The sequence below is a fragment of the Heloderma suspectum genome, chromosome 4 (genome assembly GCF_057233095.1).
Source record: "Heloderma suspectum isolate Gila_16-S chromosome 4, 16-S_ref, whole genome shotgun sequence".
Classification (NCBI taxonomy): Eukaryota; Metazoa; Chordata; class Lepidosauria; order Squamata; family Helodermatidae; genus Heloderma; species Heloderma suspectum.
In genome coordinates this window covers 86,556,241-86,578,758 of record NC_139461.1, presented here as the reverse complement: position 1 = coordinate 86,578,758, position 22,518 = coordinate 86,556,241, and the positions used below count along the sequence as shown (strand labels likewise).

The 22,518-nt window shown below is 40.1% G+C and overlaps 1 protein-coding gene across 2 annotated transcripts in view; it reads right to left on the bottom strand.

The window, feature by feature from the left end:
• Positions 1 to 22,518, bottom strand: part of GNAL (G protein subunit alpha L) — a 199,635-nt gene that overhangs the window by 37,841 nt on the left and 139,276 nt on the right. For both annotated transcript variants that reach the window (XM_084849862.1, XM_084849863.1), the window contains exon 5: positions 5,716 to 5,813. In XM_084849862.1, the coding sequence (XP_084705988.1) occupies positions 5,716 to 5,813 (98 nt within the window). The remainder of the gene's footprint in view (positions 1 to 5,715; positions 5,814 to 22,518) is intronic.

Genomic DNA, 22,518 nt, shown 5'->3' with positions numbered 1-22,518 from the left:
TTCCTGTTGAGGAGAAGTTAAACAAAGGAAAAAAATTGGGGGCAAGAGGGAGGAAGAGAGGAGGAATCATAAACAAGAATCACCTGAGGAATTATAAGATTCTCCTGGAGTGTAAGAAATGTCCCACCACACTGACACCAAGGGATACATGCTGAAGCCAGATTAATTATCCCTTAATACCACCCTGCTATCAAAGTGACACACTTACAAATCAGAATGAGTAGAACACATCAGAAGCATATTAAAGAAGGCTCAGAGGTACACACACACACACACACACACACACACACAATATTTGGATAATATTTGGAAAAAAATTTCTAACTACTGACATCTTAGGAAAAATGGTACTTGCTAGAAGACTGCTTGAAAAACCTATGTATCACATGGTCAAATATTTTTTGCAGTTAAGATTCTATCATCAGCATTAATTCCGGCTTTTGATAATGGAAAAATCATTTATGAATGAAGTCCCCCCCATTTGTTTTGTTAAAATCACTATCTACTAAGAGAACTTAAGAACTATACAGCAGTTGACTGTCTTATCCTTTCAATCCTACTTCTGATATATGTTTCAAATTATTATTTGGTGCAGAATTTAAATTTCAATCTGTTCTCACCTAAGGCTGTGGACACAAATGCTTGAATCTAAAGGTGTTCAGCATGAGCAGAAAGATACTTCTATTTGAGCAAAGGGATGGCTGATTTTTGGGTAATTCCCCCTATCTGCTACCATGTATTATTCTGTTCCTGAGGACCCCCCAAATCTCAAGAGTGGATTTTGGAGGGTGCAGAGGGAAGGGTGAGGCAAGAAAGCTTCATTCCATCCATAGAATGGAAATTAGGATGCAAACAAGAACTCCGGCTCTTATCACTAAATATATTATTTCCTGACAGCTTGAAGCTACTGTGTATCATTTGCAAGAACACATTTGGGCTAACTGTGGTAAAAGGGAAATGGAACAATGTAACAGCTCAAAAATGTGTGTCTTCCTAGAAAAGTGGCTCTAGCAGGAACAGTGGGAAAGATACTTCACTCCCCTGCTTAAGAGGTAAGTTAAAGGGACTTTTCTTAATAGTTCATCTTTAAGGTGCCCCAAGTTTCTTTGTTATTTTATAGAACTGTTTTGCTGAGTTGGGCCCTTTAAGGGAGAAATGAAGGGGCCAAAATGTACATAAACAGCCAGTCCATTATTCCTGATTACTACAAATTAGCACTTAAGCAGGCAGTTCATTAATGGAAAATTAGCCAATCAGCTTGCCATCCAGAAGTCAGCTTGCCATCCAAATGAAGGAAATTATGTCTGATAGAAATTACTGCTTACTTCAGTCTATGGTGTCATGTACATAATTCCACAGTTTTGCATGATTTCTAGAACTTTATGTAGCTCTCTGAACTTTAATGGAAGCATCCTGGGCTTTTATTGTACTTCTGTCATTTTGTCAAATAAGAGGAGAGATATTATATCCTGTCAAAGTATCTTATTCTCAAGTACATCTAGCTATTTACCAGTTGTAGAAAGTATATCACGCGCTGGGTTATAAGATGGTTTGGGATGGTGGTAAGAAGCGTCCCACCCTAATGGTCCTCATAAAGTACCAGCCATTAGGAGGGGGCATGATGCTGCACTGTAGGGAGTGCCCCACCTCCCTGCCAAGCAGATATACAACCCCAAGGAACACCCCTTCTCTCAGGTATCCCACTACTGTTGCCCCAAGTTGTGGGAGAATAACCACGATGATGTCAGTTATTCCACCTATAGACATCAACTTGCCATGGTGATACTACCGCTATTAATGAAATTGTGGATCTCAACCGCCAGTAACTGATACATGGGGAACACCTCCTCATTGAGGACTAGTAACTTTCTCTATATCAGGGGTAAGCAACATGTGGCCCTCCAGATGTTTTGGCCTACAACCCTCATCAGACATAGCTAGTATAGCCAATGGTGAGGGATCATGGGAGTTGTATACCAAAACATCTGGAGGGCCACAGGTTGCCTACCCCTTCTTAAGTGGAGGATCCTACCCCCTTACTAATTATTCCTTATTCCCTTTCCATTGCCACCATATGAACTCTCATTCCCTGGTTACCCTTTATCCAGTCTATGGGACAAAACAGTCCAAAGGTTCCAATAATTAAAACAAAGGGATAGTAGATTTATTTAAAAATTTAAATATATAACTATTGAAATACATACAATATATACAATAGACAAAAAACATAATATTAAATTGTTTTCAACAAATTACTATTTCTTTTTAAGGGATTACTTATAAGCCATATAGATGTTACAGTAGCTCTAAAAAGATGGTTATATTAAAGCGATAGTTCCTTTCCCTAACCAACCTTTTAGCCAAATATCCTATAATGCTCCATCCAAGTTAACTCACTGAATGCCTTTGAGGACTTAGCTAACTGTCTTCTTTCAGATAGGGTTTCTGTATTCTCAAGAACATACAGGTCTTCTCTTAAGACCTCTTCACTGTGGTCCAGGAACTGCTTTCTCCTCAGGTTACCACTTCCTGCTGACACTGTGTTCATAGCTCTATCTTGAAGTCTACCTCAACAGCTTCTCTCTCCTCACTCACAGACCTTCTTAAACACTTAAGTTGAATGATTTTAGCTTCTATTTGTGGTCTTCCCTCAGCTCTTAGCCTCATCTGATGTCAAGATTTCTTCCATCTTTCCTTGAGCCACTCCTGCAGTTTCTTCTGGCTTCTTCTCTCACTGCCTTCTGCCTTTTTCTCAGCTCTGATTCTTCCTGACTGTCCTGCCTCTGTCAAACTTGTCCTTAAATATTCTCCAGCCTATCGATTCTTCAGTGGATAAAGTTCCACCCCCACTAGTTTCAAACAAAGGACCAATAGACAACTTTGGAATGTTCTTACTTCAGCCTATTGAAATGTACCACCTTTTGATTTTATCCATCAGTATATTCAATTAAAAAAAACTTTTGGTTTAACATGTTGTGTTAAGGGTTTTCCATATTCATTCAAGCTCAAAATGCCAGGAAAATATGCATTATTTAGGGAATATGTATATGATATGGTATCCTAGGCTGTGGCTAGTTCCTACTTCACCACTACCTTGGAGCTGGATGGCTGTCAGTGGTGGACCTAAGTCCTAGATTTCTCTGTTTGTTGGAATAGACACATGGAGTTTATACAACTGAAGTTACCATTCCATATTACAAGTACCCAACTGGCAACCAGTACCATCCATGTAGAATGACAGAGTTGGAAAATACCTTGACGGTCATCTAGTCCACCCTGCCCCCTCAATACAGGATAAACCACAGGCAAAGCATTCTGACTATGAAATTTTGGATTTCATAGGTTACTGAATTGCACTGAATAACTATATGCCAACCTAGTCAAATGTGAGCCATATATAAGGACTGAAGTTAGGGCAGAGTAATTTTCCTTAATACTGCATTGTTGGTTTGTGTCATTGGCCACATAGTAAAATTCTTGTCATTTATTTAAGTAATTACGTAAGGGAATGTATATACAGGATTCTGAAAGGACCCTATAAGAACCCTGGATGTCCGGTACAGTTTTCCTGGTCACCCAACCAATTGGCTGTGGAAACCTCTTGGGCCTCAGCCATCCAAAGGCAAGGTATCATTTTGCTGACATCACTTTGGTTGTGTGACAAGTCCAGTTGTCCTCATTGCATCCACTGGCTCTTGCTGCTCTGCTGAAATTACTCTAAGCTACAGAACCCAAGATTCTGTCTGAACCTCATCAGACCCCTTTTCCCAGAGCACCCACTCTGGCTGCCTAGGTCCCCACTCTAGCTGAAATGTGACCTGAGTGCCATCTTTCTCAAGGCTTCCCTTTTCCTGCAACCTCAGGAATTTCCTCACATTCCAACACTGTCATCAGGATCACAGGAAAGGTATCTTTCACTTGCCTTTCTGTCCAGCCTCCTCCTTCACTTTCTCCAATTGTTCCTGGCTCAGCCTTTCCTTCCTCCTTCCATCCCCCCACCCCCCACGCTATGTCTCTGGCTCTGCCTTTTCAACTCTGTCTTGGCACCACCTTGTTTGATAGGCTGTAGCTGCAGCTTTTCTTCCCAGCCAGGCTGATTGACAAGCCTGCCTGAGCCTAAATGTGTGTTGGCACTCATACATCTTAACCTGGTTCTATGACAGTTGACTGCTCTCAAAAACAATTAACTGAGGTCTAGCAAATTATGCTTTTTCCTGAAACAGCCACCAAAACACATGAGAACTATAATGTACCAGAATTCAATCTTTGGCTTTTCCTAGAATATATATTATTTTTGCTATATTTTATATCAAAGATAGGAGGTTATTGAAACTTGGTGTGATCCAGCCAAAGCATGTGCTTGACACATTGAAATGGACAAAACTTACTTGTGGCCCATTTTTCTTTTATAGATCTTCAAGTTTATGATCATCACCAGTAGAGGATTGTTAACATCTGCTGATGAATGTCAGCAATCTCAAATTTCTGACATTCATAACATATACGTCATGTTTCTCTCAACAACCACCAAATTAATAACTGCATGTAGAAATCTTCTTTTATGCTTGCATATCAAGAGAGGACTAAAATATTAAACTGAAGCCTACATTACAAGTGGGGAATAACATTTTCTCTATCATAAAAGCAATACATGGAGACAATTATGTGAGGTCGACTATGGTTAAGACTACCCAAATATACACACAGCTCCGTTAGGTCACTGCAGTGGGGCAGAAATAAAACCTAAACTCTTCAGATAAATCTTATGGTACTAAATAACAACAACAACATTAGAACATTTATTTAGACATTTATACCCAGCCTTTCCACCTGCAAAATAGGGGTGCTAAAGGTGACTTGCATAATTAAGAAATTAGTTATCACTTGACTGGGCAGAAGGTGGCTTTAAATGAAGAAAGGAAGGATCTTCTTCACATACAGAATGATTTCTCATTTGTAGAACACTTCAACTATCAGCATATAACCAAAATGGATCACAAGCTACTATTATATGGAGCACCCTCTCCCCAAAAGGAGAGAGTCCCCAACCTTTTCCCAGAAAATACTGACAATAATGATATGCTGCATTTATGAACTGTGTATACATTTTTTTAAAAAAATCTGGCATGGAATTATTTTTCCAGTGTTTGATACAAGCAAATTACAGAACTGTTTTAGTTAGAAGGAAAATGTGTCAAGTTTTTGTCAGAGGTATACCTAAAGCACACATAACCAAGTAAAATATCCTGCTTCATCGCAGATTTTCCATTTATCATAAATCCTCTATTATATACGAACATGACTGTTACCTAAATAAAATTCAGATGAGCTGAAAGGAAAAAGCTGAATCTACTATCCACGCAGCAGAGCTTCATTCTTATTTAAACTGCATCCTCTTAAAATATGTGTATTATTGAAAAAAGTGAATGCATATAATGTAAATGACAATTAGTACCAAAAAGCACGTATGTTTGCTATACCCTCTGGTACCTATAAAATAAAATTAATACTTATTAACACGGGTGGAAACATGTAAGGTAGGCTTGTTAGGCATGCATATGATCCAGGTAAAATAGGTACAGATATGTTATTCCCATCCCCCTGAAAAGCATCTCCCCAAAATAAAAAATATCTTCTGAAAGTTTCCACTGGCCTCCACTTATAAAATTAGAATGTTATTTTTCAAAAGTACATTTTTCTGAAAGCAGCACTTACTATTGTGCACAATCAATCAACTGGTATTCATTTGATCTCTCGAAGCATGCCTTTACTCCTTCATCGTCCCAGAGCTTTTTTGCATGTTCAAAGAATTCCTGAAAATTGGAAATGTAACAGCACATTAATTTTGATGAAATATTTCAATAATTATTCAAATTTTATCAGCATTTTGGGATTCTGTTCAATCAACTAAAATCACATCTTAAAACATTCAGGGGCAGGTTCTAAACATACTGCTTTTCTCCAAAAGAGTATTTTAATACCCTTTCAAAAAAGGAAGAATGTTATACCTTTAATACTTATTATAAATTTGTTAGTCTTTAAGATGCTACAAGACTGTTGTTTTTATTGTAAAGAATATTGTTTTTACAGTGAAGAATATAATTTTCATCTCTTTGGCTTGCTTTAGTTACATCTGAGGATGCAAACCATTTTGCTTATTCATTTACAACAGAGTTTCAAATGGTTTGGAGGAGAGTCATCAAGTGCCTCACAAAGCACACCACTTAAGAATTGTGATAAGACTGGAAAATTAATATCCTCTATGAGGGTTAAATTTTTAGTTTGGATACTGATTATCATATAAAAACACTTTCATAAAAGCAATTCCCCTGGTTTTCCAAAAATGGGATCTCTTGCATAAGCAAAACTGTATCTGGAAAATATGATATACATCATTCCAAGGAGCTAATTCATACTATCAGGTGATATGTTACTTATCAAGGGAACAACTCACCTCTATGGGTACTGTATTCACATGATTAATAAGCTCCATCCACAATAGTTAATATATGGTACTGATTTCATAAAATCAACAATTATGCAATAAACATGATCGTGTGAATCAACCCAAACTAAATATGAAAGAAAGAACTTATTGGTTCCTTCTACAAATGCTTTGGAAATGTTTCTGAATCACATATTTCAGCTTTAAAGAAAGAGGCAAGTTGCTGCAAGAGATTAATTTAATGTATGTTTAAACCTCCTGTACAGTTTCTAGTACTTTATGCACTCAGTGACTAGTTTGACAGTTCAAAGAGCCAGATAAAAAATTGCTGTAATTACAGGTGCTGTCTATCACATTTTCCATTTAAAATGTAACTTCACCCTGAGTCATACATAGGCCCTAGGAGAAGGTAGAATGTTACTTTAAAGTTAACAGGTTTTTGGAAAAGAAAGGGGGAAAAGAGAACTAGTGAGATTTTTTTATTGAGGAAATGTTATTTTCAAATATTACTCATTAGATCAGGGTTCAAGAATTTCATTATACTCATCTCCAAAATTACTTTGCCTGCTTCAAAGCATAAGAAAATAAAAGCATGCAGTACATATAAATGTTGCTATTTAAAATCAATTCAATTTAATTTTCAAAATCAAAGTTCAAATTAAAATATTTTGAAAATATGCAATCGAATTAATTCATCCAAGTGACAAACAAAATTCTAAGGAAAAATAATCTAATCACTAAGAGGTTAACAAGTGTTTTAAAAATGTAAATAGAATCAAATAATCAAATACTCTATTCAAAAGAGCAGAATATTATCTGCATAAGTTCAGATGGCTGAAGATCTCTATTAATAAGCATTTTACACCACCAGAATAGTGGGTACTTTGGATGTGCCTGTGAGCCTGGTTGCACTTGCTAGCACATTCTATGACTGCGAGAAAGTGCATCCCTTTTAACAATGCTTTGTTTTGATTTATCCTGTGTTGAACATAATCAAACATATTTCATTACTAGTCCCTCGGTAAATAATGAGGTAGCAGCTGAAATCTAACCACTTTAGAAAAGTCTTTAGAGAACTCTACATCTTCCTCCTTCTCTCTCTTTCTCTCTCCAACTCTGTGAAATGAAGATGACTTCTGTCTTGCACTACAGGGTAAAATTTAGATTGATAAAGTATGTCTGTAAAGTATTTTTTTCTTAGTCCAATATGGCCAGCCAATACTTTCTTCAGCTGAGTACCATGAAATCATAAATGCTCATGGACAAATCATCAATCAAGCAGCTTATTGTCACAAATCTTGTATAGCTTTATGTAAAAGTCTATACAAAACCAGGCTGAATATTCTGAAGACACACTCCTTCCCTTCGTCTGGCACTGTTGCAACATAGATAATTCCGCTACAAACTTAACTTTACTTATTATTACTTATTACATTTATATCCTGCCTTTTTTCCTCTTTAAGGAACCCAAGGCGGCGTACGTAATCCTCCTCCTCTCCATTTCAGCCTCACAACAACAACCCTGTGAGGTAGGTTGGGCTGAGAGTCTGTGACTGGCCCAAAGTCACCTGGTGAGCTTCCATGGCCAAGTGGGGACTAGAACCTGGATCTCCCAGCTCCCAGTCCAGCACTCTTGTCACTACACCACACTGGCTCTCTTAAAATTGCTTACTGCAACCGTCCCCAACCTGGTGCCCTTCAGATGTGTTGTACAACTCCCATCATCCCCAGCCAGCATGGCCAATGATAATGCTGGTTAAGATTATGGGAGTTGTAATCCAACACATCTGAGGGGCACCAGGTTGGGGAAGGCTGGCTTACTCCATTCCAGTTATGATGATAGCTCTTCTCTGAGGTATGCAACATTCCTACTTCAAATGAAATTTAACCAGTGCATCCTTTAAAAAGGTTGATATCATCCCCTTTCTCAAGGAAGAATTTACAGCCTCCTGAATCCAGCTGAATATTTCCTCCCTATTAGACACAATAAGCCATGAAGGGCAAGACTGGTTGACCAGACTTTGCCAAGCATCTTGTCTACATCCTTGAGTCTCAACAACTCAAATTCATCTAATAAAACTAGACCAGTCAGTGCTCTGAATGCCTCTACTAATCAAATGCCATTAACTGTGGAGTCTATGTCATGATGGATGCAAACTACTTTGAAAATAAAGCCACAAAATATGCTTGATAATGTGCTCTAACTTGGTTGGACTTGGCATGAGTCTACCTTCACCTGCATTCTAGTTGTCTCCCTCTTGATTTATTCCCTTCAGCTCAGGGGTATACTAATGAGCTGCCTGGGGTCTGCTCAGAGGGAAAGGATGCTTGGGGGCAATCATGTCAACTGCCCAAGTTGCCGAATGTCTCAATCTCAGTAGACTCCAACAAAAGGAGTCTCCAGCTGCAACACTTCTATTAATCCATACATTGGGCTAATATTTTTAAAAAATGACTGAGAAATTGATCCTGACTTAAAATATGTGAGTGAAATAATTTGATTTTATTAGTAATTTTTATAAAACAGCTATTCACCTGTGGCAAGTACAATTGCCTCCAGGTGACCAGGCAGGAATGTTTGTCAACTGAAAGACAGTTGGTTCTTTATTTGCTATCAGGCTGCTGCTGAGTCACAAGTGATAGGCTGTTTGTTGATGTATTATCAATCAGTTGTGTCGGCAGGTGGGCTACTAAAAAGTTTGTTGGCTTTTGTGTACTTATTTGCAATGATGCAATAAATATATTATGTGTGTGTGAGTACATGTGTATGCACATGTGTGGGTGTGTAAGTGAAAGTTATATTCATCTCTCTTCTGTCTGGTACAATGTAGTATTTTTTAAAAAATAACATAGTAGCTGTAAATTCAAATAGGGATACTTTTTTTTTAAAGCAGTGTCTCATATTGAAAAAGCCATGTCATGTTCTCTAACTAGACAACTGGACTAACCTTCTTCATTATCAAACTTCAGTAATGTTTGCAAATATTATATATATATATATATATATATATGCGTGCGCGCGCGCGTGTGTGTGTGTGTGTGTAAGTGTATAAATTTTTTTAATAGGGATGTGTATGGATCCTTGCTTCGACTTGGACCCTGCTTTGGCACTTCAGAAAAAGGCCTTTATATTTTAATTTTGTTTTAAGGGAACTGCTGATAACTTTTTTTATTTCTGGGCAGAATTGAATGACAACTGCAGGGATAGTTGCCCATTCTGAGGGAATCAAGCCAGCCGAATTTCAGAACAATTGCTTCAGGGTTTTTTGTTCAATTTGTATGAAAATTGCACACATCCTAGAGGTGCCCCAGGCAAGAAACCTGCAAAGTTTCTGAAGGATAAGTGCATGGTCTAGGGAGTTATGATTACTGAAAACCCATTTAAGATGTTTTCCATACTGATGTCTGGTGGTGTTGGAAGAATGGCCGTCTTGCTGTCCCATTCTTTGTTGTTCAGTCGTTCAGTCGTGTCCGACTCTTCGTGACCCCATGGACCATAGCACGCCAGGCCTTCCTGTCCTCCGCTCCCTCCTGGAGCGTGCTCAAGTTCATATTCATTGCATCGGTGATGCTATCTAGCCATCTCATCCTCTGCCGTCCCCTTCTCCTTTTGCCTTCAGTCGTTCCCAGCATCAGGGTCTTTTCCAGAGAGTTTTCTCTTCGCATTAGGTGGCCAAAATATTTGAGCTTCAGCTTCAGTACCTGTCCTTCCAATGAGCAGTCAGGGTTGATTTCCTTTAGGATGGACTGATTTGACCTCCTTGCAGTCCAGGGGACTCGTAAGAGACTTCTCCAGCACCACAGTTCGAAAGCATCAATTCTTCGGCGCTCAGCCTTCCTTATAGTCCAGCTCTCACAGCCATACATTACTACTGGGAAAACCATAGCTTTGATTAGACGGACCTTTGTCGGCAAGGTGATGTCTCTGCTTCTTACTATGCTGTCTAGGTTGGCCATAGCTTTCCTCCCAAGGAGCAAGCATCTTTTAATTTCATGGCTACAGTCACCGTCTGCAGTGATCTTGGAGCCCAAGAAAGTAAAATCTGTCACTGCTTCTATTTCTTCCCCTTCTATATGCCAGGAAGTGATAGGGCCAGATGCCATGATCTTCGTTTTTTTAATGTTGAGTTTCAAACCAGTTTTTGCACTCTCCTCTTTCACCCTCAACAAGAGGCTCTGGAGATCCTCTTCGCTTTCTGCCATTAGGGTGGTATCGTCTGCATATCAGAGGTTGTTGATAATTCTCCCAGCAATCTTAATTCCGACCTCTGATTCATCCAACCCGGCGTTTCTCATGATGTACTCTGCATATAAGTTAAATAAGCAGGGTGACAATATGCAGCCTTGTCGTACTCCTTTCCCAATTTTGAACCACTCGGTTGTTCCTTGTCTGGTTCTTACTGTTGCTTCTTGACCCTCGTACAGGTTTCTCAGGAGACAGGTAAGGTGGTCTGGTACTCCCATCACTTTAAGAATTTGCCACAGTTTGTTGTGATCCACACAATCAAAGGCTTTAGCATAGTCACTGAAGCAGAAATAGACGTTTTTCTGGAATTCTCTTGCTTTCTCCATGATCTGGCGAATGTTGGCGATTTGATCTCTAGTTCCTCTGCCTCTTCGAAACCCAGCTTGTACTTCCGGTAGTTCTCGGTTCGCATACTGCTGAAGCCTAGCTTGTAAGATTTTGAACATCACCTTGCTGGCATGTGAAATGAGCGCAATTGTGCAGTAGTTTGAACACTCTTTGGCGTTGCCCTTCTTTGGAATTGGAATGTAAACTGACCTTTTCCAGTCTTGCGGCCATTGTTGAGTGTGCCAAATTTGTTGGCATATTGAATGCAAAACTTTAACAGTGCTTGCCCTCCCCCAAAGCACAAGGACTGGAGCCCCTGGTAAAATGTTCCCTAGAATTAGAAGGTGGACCTGCCAATCTCTCAACTGCACTTCCTCCTTCCACCTGCAGCTGTTTAGAGACATACTTTCTGGCATGCCTCTGAAACATGAAGTGCTAATGAAGCTTCATTCTGGGGCAAATTAAGTTCTGTTGGCTTCAGAAGGTAGCCCACTTTGCCTCAGGAACAAACAGAACTGGAATGAAGTGAACCATTTCTGCTTGGGCTTTGGACTTTGTATGAAACCGATGTACATCCCTAGTTTTTAACTGCTTCTTCTGCTGTTATATTATTGTAATAACTTAAAAAGGTAAGAGAAAGGAAAGGGCGGGGGATGAACGATAATAATACAAAATTCTGGGAGATGTTAGTATTCGGAATGCCTAATCTTCTAAAAGTGATTTCACACCAGATAAAGCATGGCATGAAATATTCACAATCCTGTTATGTTGTGTAATGTAGTTTTTCACTTACAAAAATGAGTAACAAGCAGATTCAACATTGTTGTTTATCAGGTCTTCCTAAAATACTACAAACTGTTAGAATGAAAGGGTGTTTTGTTTTGTTTTTTAATGTCCAGGTGTTCAATTAATCGGCTTTCAACTATGAAAATGTAATAGTTTATGGTGGATAAGTCAAAAGTCATCCTTCAAGACAGGCTAGGGCAGAGGTCTCCAACTCTTTTGGGTCAGTCAGTGGGCACGTTAGAATTTTGACTAATGTAATGTGGGCATTGTCAGAGAATGGCTGCCCTGCGGGTGGGGGCTTACCCATTCACCACATGGCTGCCGGGGTGGGCATGGCTGGTCACAAAACACCCATTTCCTCAAAGCAAATTGGTGAGACTAAAAGAAAAGTACCTTGCTCAAAAACCTAAGTACAAGGCAGAGGTGGGATATAATCTCCAAAATACAAAACCACTCCTTTTGGACCCATAGTTTTATGCTCCAATACCCTGTTCACAGAAGGCAAACTGATGGCTCAAAGTTAGGTACCTTGGCCAAGGTACTGCATAGAAGGCAGAGTTGGGGGGGGGGTCTGATCCCCAAATTCCAAATCCCATATTTTCCCCTGTAAAGCACCCCCCCATTTCACAGAAGGTAAACTAGAAGGTAAGCTGCAGTTACCCGCCATTTTTTATTTTCTAAGGGGGCCCAGAGGAAATAAAGATGGCACTGGAGGCTGGTGCTTTGCTCTGCAGCATGCCAGCCTCCCAGTTAAAAAAAAATAATCAAAAATAGATCAGGAGGATGCAGGGGGAACACTGGTGCCCATGGATGCCATGTTGGAGAACCCAGGGCTAGGGTGTGACTTTTGATCAATTTTCTCTGTCTTGAAGAAATCCTTTCACAAGAACCCAAATGAAGGCCAAAGCAGACTTAACTAGATATAGCTAGCAGCTACATCTTTCTTTAATTTTTACTTTAGAGTAGGTGCAGGTCCCCCACCTGGATCAAGACTCTAGCGTGGGGAGTAGAGGAGGGTTTAACCCTTGCCCCCCGTTATGAACTTGATCTGAACCAGGCCTGGAAGGGCCATAGCTTAGTGGTAGATCACATGTGTTGCATGCAGAAAGTCCCAGGTTCAATCCCTGGCTTCTCCAGACAGGGCTGGAAAAACTCCTGCCTAAACCCCTGGGGAATCGCTGCCAGTCAGTGTTAATAATATTGTGCAAGATGGACCAATAATCTGACCTCATATAAGGCAACTTTCTAGGTTCCTATTGGACACCCTGTGCCTGCAATTTCTATTGCAAAATAGTGATCCATTCGCTTTATGAAATGAAAATGAAAAAAGATGTGGTTGTTCTGAAGCTCCCAGTGAGTTCCAGTGGAGTGAGTTTCCTTTACGTTATTTAGGAATTCATCTGTCTGAGAGGTGTACTGACTGAAGACTCTTCTTTAGGAGACTTCAGTGTCCTAAAGAAAACCTGGGAACATCAGGAGGAAGACTGGTATAGCAGCCTGTGAATTAAGGACGTCAAACACTGGCTTTGCTTTCTCTGCAAGACACTGCTGCATCTGGATTCCCCAAAGTCTATGCTATTTGGAGCAGTTTTCCACTGTACAGCCTCAGGTAGCATCTTAAGGAATCTGGTTTTAAGATCCTCCCGGTCTTGGTTCCAATGGGCCCTCTGATCCTGAATAATCTGATTCAGTATTACCGGTTAAGTCTACTTCCAAGGATGGTAGGCACTCAAAAGTCCCATAGTGGTGGGACGGACAGGTTGGACAGAGGCAGGGTTCAGATTTGGCCTCAAGTGCTTTTGAGAAGGTCTAAGAAGCACTGGGCAAAACTTACTGAACTTGTTTTGGAGGCACATTTAATGGGTAAAATCAGAATGACCGGAAAGCTGTTCAGGTGATGGAATTTCACAGTTCCCTTGTACGTATCCTGCATGTCTAGGTCTCCCCAGCACACTTTATGCGTTTACCATGGTGAACACCCAGCTACATCTTAATGTATAAAATCGCCACCAGTCCCTTCGCCCCATGGTGCAACATCAGATTTCCTAGGCCTGTTGTAAGCTGACCTGCCATTACATTTATGAGACTGATTACTACCTGTTTTGAGGCTGCTCAAGGAGATGTTATTGATCCTGAGGCTTTGAAGTAGCGACAAAGGGCTCTCCCCCACAAAGCAATCTACGGCTGGCTTATTTTGTAACCATATGGCTAATGGGACAAGTGTCTACTTTAATCCCTGTCTCCAAAGCCAATGAGATATTGTCACGAACATGTCAAATTAGAATTACACCCACAAATCAGGCACCACTTAAAGGTGACCTAATGTGTCACAGGCAATGAAGAAAGAGACAATACTGATAAAGCAAAAGCAAAGGTGAAAAGCAAAAGCACCTAAAATACAAAAATAAGTATCCCTAATGTAAAACATCAGTGAATGTCACAAAGAATGCTAAGGAAAACTGTTCACAATGATTTCTTTAAAGAAGGCTCATTTTGCTGCTGCTCTCATGACTATTAAATGAACTGAGTTGAAAAATGCTCACTCCACCTCCTGGCACTTGTGCCACACACAGAAGAGGCAGGAGTGCCTCACTATTCCTCTGGAAGATCTTCAGATGTTTTGCATTTCAACTCCCAGAAGCCCCTGCCAGCATGGCCAATGGTCAGGAATGCTGGAAATTGAAGTCCAAAACATCTGGAAATCTAATTTCTGCCCACCCCAGTTCTGGAAGATCCAGGCAACAAGGGAACACAAGTTGGGAGCACAGCATAAGAGCCTGAGCTGAGCTAGGTAAAAGATTGGGCTTGAACTGAAAGCCTTTTACTTCAGGAGGGTCACCAATGTACAAAGTGATAAGTCTATCACTTTATTTAAATGTATCGAAGTGATAAATCTATCACTTTATTTAGCCAAAGGCAAGCACAGAAGAACAATGTCCAATTAGAAGAGAAATGGATAAAGCTGATAAAACAGGGTGAAAAAGAACCTTCAGCTGGCGAAAACCTGCAAGCTGTGCCGGCTCAAAGAGTCTGCCACTGGAACCAAGGAATGCACATACCCAACAGAAACATTTTCAGAACAGCAACTACAGATGCAGTAAAATACAACCAAGATTGCTGAATAATTTTGAAATCTGTTCAGAAAAATAAGTACAGCCTGATCTTACCCATCTTTTACTCAAACATAGGCTTCACTGAGTTTAACAGGTCACCTTCTTACAACCACAGAATTGGAAGGGATCTCAAAGGTCATCTAGTCTAACCCCATGCCAATGTAGGAAATACACTACTACAGCACCTGTTAGGTGGCCATTCAGTCTCTGCTTAGAAACCTCTAATGAGTCCACCACTTCTTTGCAAGGGAGTCTCTGCTACTGCTTAACTAACAGCTCATATCAACAGGAAGTTGATCCATATCTAGATCCATTTCAATCAGGCTTCAGGCCTAGCTTTGGAACAGAAACTGCCTTGGTTGCCCTGTGGGATGACCTCTGCTGGGAGAATGTGACCCTGTTGATTCTCCTGGACCTCTCAGCAGCTTTCGATACCATCGACCATGGTATCCTTCTGGATAGGTTGTCTGGGTTGGGAGTTGGAGGCACTGCACTGCAGTGGTTCTGCTCCTACTTGGATGGCCGATTCCAGAAGGTGGTGCTGGGGGATTATTGCTCTATGCCATGGCAATTGTGCCATGGGGTATCCACAGGGCTCTATTTTATCCCCCATGCTGTTTAACATCTACATGAAACCGCTGGGGGAGGTTATCCCAAGGTGTGGGCTGAGGTGCCATCAATATGCAGATGACACCCAGCTCTACCTCTTTCTCATCAAACCCAGGTGAGGCAGTGGCTGTTCTGAATCAGTGCTTGGGCACGGTAATGGGCTGGATGAGGGCCAATAAACTGAAACTCAATCCAGACAAGACGGAGGTACTGTTAGTGGGTAGTTTGTCTGCCCGGCTAGGTGATATTCAACCTGTTCTGGAGGGGGTTGCATTCCCCCTAAAGGATCACGTTCGTACTTTGGGGGTGCTCTTGGATCCAGAACTGTCACTTGAGGCACAGGTAAACTCACTGGCACAGAGCACTTTTTATCAACTTAGGCTGGTATACCAACTACGCCCTTATCTGGACAGAGATAGCCTAGCTACAGTTATCCATGCTCTGATGACTTCTCGTCTGGATTACTGCAATGCGTTATACATGGGGCTGCCTTTGAAAACGGTCCGGAAACTTCAGCTGGTCCGAAATAGGGCAGCAAGATTGTTAACAGGGACTGGCCAGTGAGCTCATATTACACCAGTATTTTTTCAGCTGCACTGGATGCCAGTCCATTTCCAGGCCCGATTCAAAGTGCTGGTATTAACATTCAAAGCCCTTAACAGCTTGGGGCCAGGTTATCTGAAGGATTGCCTCCTCCCATATGTGCCTGCCCGGACCTTAAAATCATCCTCAGCGGCCCTTCTCCGTGAGCCCCTGCCAAAGGAAGTGAGGCGGGTGGCTACTGGAAGGAGGGTTTTTTCTGCTCTGGCAGCCCGGCTGTGGAATGAGCTCTCTAGTGAGGTTCGCCTGGCACCTACACTGTATTCTTTCCAGCGCCAGATGAAGACCCTTTTATTTTCCCAGGCATTTTAGCATTTTAGCTTTCTAGACTTTTAGCTTTGCTGTTTTAAATCTGTATTTTAAATCCCTGCACTAGGTTTTATTCTGGTTGTATTGTTATACTGTGGTTTTAATGTTCTATATGTTTTACATTGCTTTATTGTGTGCTATTTGGTTTTAATTTTTGTGAACCGCCCAGAGAGCTTCGGCTATTGGGCGGTATAGAAATGAAATGAAATGAATAAATAATAAGTTCTTCCTAAAGTTTAGTCAAAATCCTTTTTGAAACATTTGAACCCACTCATTTGGATCTTACCCACTTGGGCAACAGAAAACAAATTTGCTCCATCATCTATGTGACAGACCTTCAAATATTTGAAAATGGCTATAATATTGCCTCTTGTAAGTGTGTGTACGTATTTTCAACCTTATGCGGCAAAACACCTCAGATCATGTGGACTGGGTTAGCTCTCTGCTGCTATGTTAGTCATAAGTTTGAAAACTGAAGGACTTGGTAAATATAGTGGGGGTAAAACTTTCACATTTCCTAATTTAGAATTTCAGCAGTTCAGAGCAGATGCTTTAGTACTTCCTGTAAACATCTCAGTGTGCAACAAGAATCTGTAACATTATGACTTCAGCAATGTACAGTTCCTCAGAGGAATTTATGCCAACATAGTATAGTTCATAGTTTTAGACTATATTATCTTTTGCAACGAAGGCTGCCCAGCTTAGACAAGCTTATCTGGCCTACCTCGAGACTTAACATTTTGTATGTTTTATTCTCTGTATGTTATTGGCTCTATTTTATGTATGTTTTATTCTCAGAAGTATGTACGTCTGGCTACAACCTGTATTTGGTTGCCTTACTACTAATAAAGTGAAAGTATATTATCTTTGCCTTCTTATAACTCAGGACAAATTTATTCAAATTCAAAGAATTCCACATGGAGTAGAACACACCCCCCCCACCTCAATCATGTAGACTTTTTGAATAAACTGTTGGGGTTTTTTTTCAGTTTGTAGAAAAAATCCTTCTACAGAAAGTTTTTTAAGCCCGACCCACCCACCCCACTGTGCACAACAAATTGCCAAATTGCTAGAGGAAAGTAGTTTATAATTTGACAAAGTTGTATGTTTCTGCTTATTCAGTTTATATATATATCACTATTTTTAGGTGCAAAGTTGATCATCAATGGTAATTTGTCTCAAGCACTTGCCATATTTAGTATAGACAGGATTTTGCCTAACTGGATTAATGTTACAACAGCATAAACGGAGAGGAGTGAGAAGATACATACAGCATGGCAGCTTGCTGGTAATGCTGGTACCTGCATCACAGAAAGTGGGCATCTGATATGGACTAGGTCTTATAGGTTCTTCTTTACATTTAAAGTGACAAATTGACCATGGATCTTAATATGACCAGGGTTCCTCCAGAGTCATTCTCAGCAGAGGAATCCTTAATATACGCAAATGTCAGTGCTAAATGCATAGTTCAGAGTTCACTTGCTATATCTATTGTCATATATTATTTGATCTTTTAAAATATTTTACAAGGATAAACATAATCTAAAATAAATATCCACACACCTATATTTCAAACAAACAATCCTGGTCCCATGATAATCATGTTTTTGTTTAGGAGATAGGAAATGTCCCCCATGGGTCTGACTTCATGATCTCTCAGTGCTGTATGTACAGGTTTGTTCAAAGAAGGAAGATATTTTGCTATGGGGACATAGCAGCTTACTGTCCACTCTACTAAGCTAGCAACAAAGACAAACAAAGAGGGTTGTAATATACAAATAAATCTTTTACAAGGACAGAGTCTCAGTCTCTCTCTCTCTCTATTTTTCAATACAACTTACAACAAAAGTTTCATTAGCACACAACCTAAGGCACAACACTCATTAAAACCCATTTAGGAATAGCCAAGTTGGCAGCCAAGGGACCTGTTTAACATGATGTTCAAAGTCTCCTTGTACACCTGCTTTAGTGTACGCTTAATTAAGATGGTAACCCTTGGGAAAAGATAACCTCAACCCCCTGAAGGGCATTTTTTCTACATAATTTCTAGGTGTGCAATAATCATGCAATTACCTTACTGATTAGTGAAAGCTATAATCTCTGACAGTAGTAGTATTTTTTCTCATTTTCTAAAGAAAAAAGGGAAATGGTATCTACAAACATATTATTCTCCTGGCCATTTTGTCTGCAGCTCAATCTTCCTTTTAAAAAATAACTTGTTGGATTGCACTATGAGCTTGTAAGAAAACCTGGGTTAATCAATCGAACATTAGCATGGAGAATCAGTAAACAGCATTCCCTCCTTTCTCCCCAGGATATATTTGTATAGTTCCAAGAGACTAGTATGACGTAATCAACTCCTGACAGAATACTTCATGCCATGCCATTGCAAGTGTCTGATAAAACAAATTATCTACATATTCAATACAAACTAGAAAAAGTTTATTTGTGACTCTCTATGCCTGTAAACAGGACCTCACTTTATGTCCTTTTACAGCACTTTTCAAACATGCAGATTTGATTGTGACTTTGTCCTATTCTTTAGACAGAACTTTTACTTATCTCTTGGTGGACGGCGTTATTAACCAAACTACATAATTATATATTCTTAATCAGAATTTAAACTTCAAACTAAACATAGCTGCACTTCATATGAAATGGTACACATTCCACTGATGCAAACTGTTTATGTTTGTCTGTAATAAGTACTTAGGAACAGCTATGCTGGATCAGATTAAAGGTTCATCTAATCTACCATTATGTCTATGGCTAGTTATATGCCTCTACAAAGATCACAAGCAATGATGTTGTTTACCCTCTGCATGTGGCAACACTCAGAAGTATTCTGCCTCTAAACATTTATCTACCATATCCAATAGCCCACTGACAAACCTATTCTCCACAAATTTGTCTAGTTTTTGTCTAAGCTGGTGGCCAGGCACCACATTCTATACTAACCAATGAGAGCTAGGCTGCTACTGTGGAAGGCTATATTGAAATCCCCACTCAGCCATGTATTTCAGTGGCTGGCCTCTCCCTAACGTACCTCAAAAGGCTATTGTAAGGAAAAGTGGGGTAATCCAGTATAAGCAACTTTGGGTTCTTTGGTGGAAGTGCAGAAACAAATGTGATAGATAAAGAGATATGGAAATTATACCATCAGACCAATGGTCCACTTAAGTCAATACTCTCTACTTGGATTAACAGAAGCTCTTCAAGGTCTGAGGGAGAGGTTATTTGAGACCTTAACTGGAGCATATGTTATACTGAGCTACAGTCAGGGCCAGACTGTACAGTCAAAGGCCTGGCAAAGCATCTCGAGAGAGGAAACTCAGCATTGGGTCATGTCCATAGGTTCCAGACTTCAGGCAGTCATTGACTGCAAAGGATTTTCATCCAGGTATTAAAGGCAACCCTTAAATTTGAAATGATGTTGGGTTGTTCCATTACTTTTAAGCCACCAACGATGGGGAGGGGGGTGTATGCCACTGGTTGTACTTCCTGAATGGTTAGTGCCCCACTTTAGTCAAACCCCTTGAATTACAGCTGAAAGTCCTGACTTTGCTCCCATCTGGGTGTGTTTCCTTTCAATTTCAATGTGGTGGTGTACGAGGCCAACTGCCAAAACAGTTATCCTTATTCCAATATTTCTGGCCCTGACTGTATGCGCCCTCCCCCTAAGGTATAGGTTCTGCCCTCTGTAATAATGGTAAAGGCCAAAGTTTACTATGAACAGAGGGACGCAGTTCTGGAGGATGCCAATACAGGAATGAAACCTAAGGCAGAGGATTGAAACCTAACCTACTTTGACTTCAGCTGTAGGAAGATTTGTAGAGTGGTAAGTCAAGATTTTGTTCCATGTTTCAGCCTATGGCATTATTTTAGAAAGTTTTAAAGCAAAAACGGCACTGTCCCTTGACAAGGCCAGGCCAGGCAACCTCATTGATTTGTTTTAAAAGCATTTAAGAAGTAATATTTAATCCCAGAGAAATAATTGCCTTCATTAAATAACTGCAGCATACTGGTCTGAATCCAATGGAACCCTTGTGCGTTTCTACTGTCACAAGAAGAGGTCTTGGATTTCTAGCAATTCCCCACCCCTGCCCATGCTGCATCAAATACTGTTCTGGAGGATTGCCTGACCTTCTCGACTGATTTTGGTGGGGAGTAAGAGTAGGGGACTGCAGCAGAAAGGAGGAGGCACGGATCTTGTGAAGGGAACACTGCTTGCAGTTCTTAGGACCCGAGTGAGAATCTATATTGAAATGTAGTTTAATCAGTTAAGAAGCCAGAAACCTTTAATTATTTGCCAGTTCCAAATGTTACTGTCTTATACAGTTTTATGTATACAAATAATGTCAGTAAACTTTAAAATAACTTTATTAAAAGTCCAAGAACAAACAGCATTTTAAACATTCTTTACAGAACTATCCTATGCATAGCTACTGAGAAGTAAGCCCCACTGAGTTCCATGGGCTTACTCCCAGGTAAGTGTGTTCAAGGTTGCAGCCCTAAGCATATAAAGTACTGTTGTTGCTTAGTGGTGTAGCATTGCAGAAATTAACTTAATTCAGATATTCAGTTATACTCTGGCAATCTTTTCTACGGCATCATTCTATTTCAGTAAATTCTTGATTAATGTTAAGAGAAATGACTCTTCAAAAGTTGTCAGGTTCAACATATTCAACATATTACTAGCCAAAAGGCTGACCAGTGACAAAGAAAAGCTGGAACTGCTAAACTCCTATTCTGACTCAGTTTTCTCTCAAAAGAGGATCTGTGTCTCATCTGGCATATGTGACAAACAGGTTGAAGGAGGAGGAGCGTAGCTTGAGGTTGTCAGAGAGATGACCAGGGAATATTCAAGAACCTTAAATGGTTTCAAGTCCCCAGGTCCAGATGAATTGCATCCTAGGTGTTGAAGGAGCTACAGGATGGACTCTTGGAACCTCCATCTTATTACCTTCAAGAAATCCTGAGAATGGGTGAAATACTGGAGGATAGGAGGAGAGCAAATGTTGTCCCTATCTTTAAAAAGAGCAAAAAGGAAGATCTGGAGAATTATAGACTAGTCAGTTTGACATCAATACTTGGGAAAATTCTAGAGCAGATTATAAAGCACTCGATCTATAGGCACCATGACACTATGTAATGATCACTGGAAGCCGGCATGGATTTGTCAAGAACAAGTCCTGTCATAGTAATCTTATTTCATTTTTTGACCAGTTAACTTCTTTAGTAGATTGTGGAAAAGCTGTGGACATAATATACCTTGACTTCAGCAAGACATTTGACCAAGTGTCCCATGATATTCTGATTAGAAAGTTAGTTAAGTGTGGGCTGGATGGCACTACTATTAGGTGGATCCACAGCTGGCTGGAGAACCATACTTAGAGTACTCGTCAATGGTTCCTCATCATACTGGAGGGAAGTATACAGTGGGGTGCTGCAGGGCTTGTACCTGGGCCTGTACTCTTCAACATTTTTATTAATGACTTGAAGGAAGAGGTGGGGGGAATGCTTATCACTTATTGCTTATTGACACAAAATTGGGCAGGATAGCTAATGCCTTAGAAGACAGAAACAAAATTCAAAATTGTCTTGATATGTTAGAAAACTGGGCAGAAAATAACTGAATGAAATTTAACAGGTAAGTGCAAAGTTCTTCATTTAGGAAAAAGAAATCAAACACACAGGTATAAGATGGGGGAACCAAAGCAAGAAAAGGAAATGTATGTATACCTTGACATACAATGTACAACAATCAGAAAAGTCAAAGGTAAGCCAGTATTTCCACAACTTCAAAGTCAATCACAAGATGAATATGAGTCAGCAGCATGATGTAGCTGCAAGACAGGCAAATACAATGTTAGAAGTATAGTTTCAAAATCTTGGGAAGTAATAGTTCCATTCTACTCTGTGCTGGTCAGACCTCACCTTGAATACTGTATTCAGTTCTGGACACCACACTTTCAGAAGGATTCAGATAAATTGGAACGAGTTCAGAGAAGGGCAACAAAGATGATCAGGGGACTAGAAACTGAGTCCCTACAAGGAAAGATTGAAGGAACTGGGTATGTTTA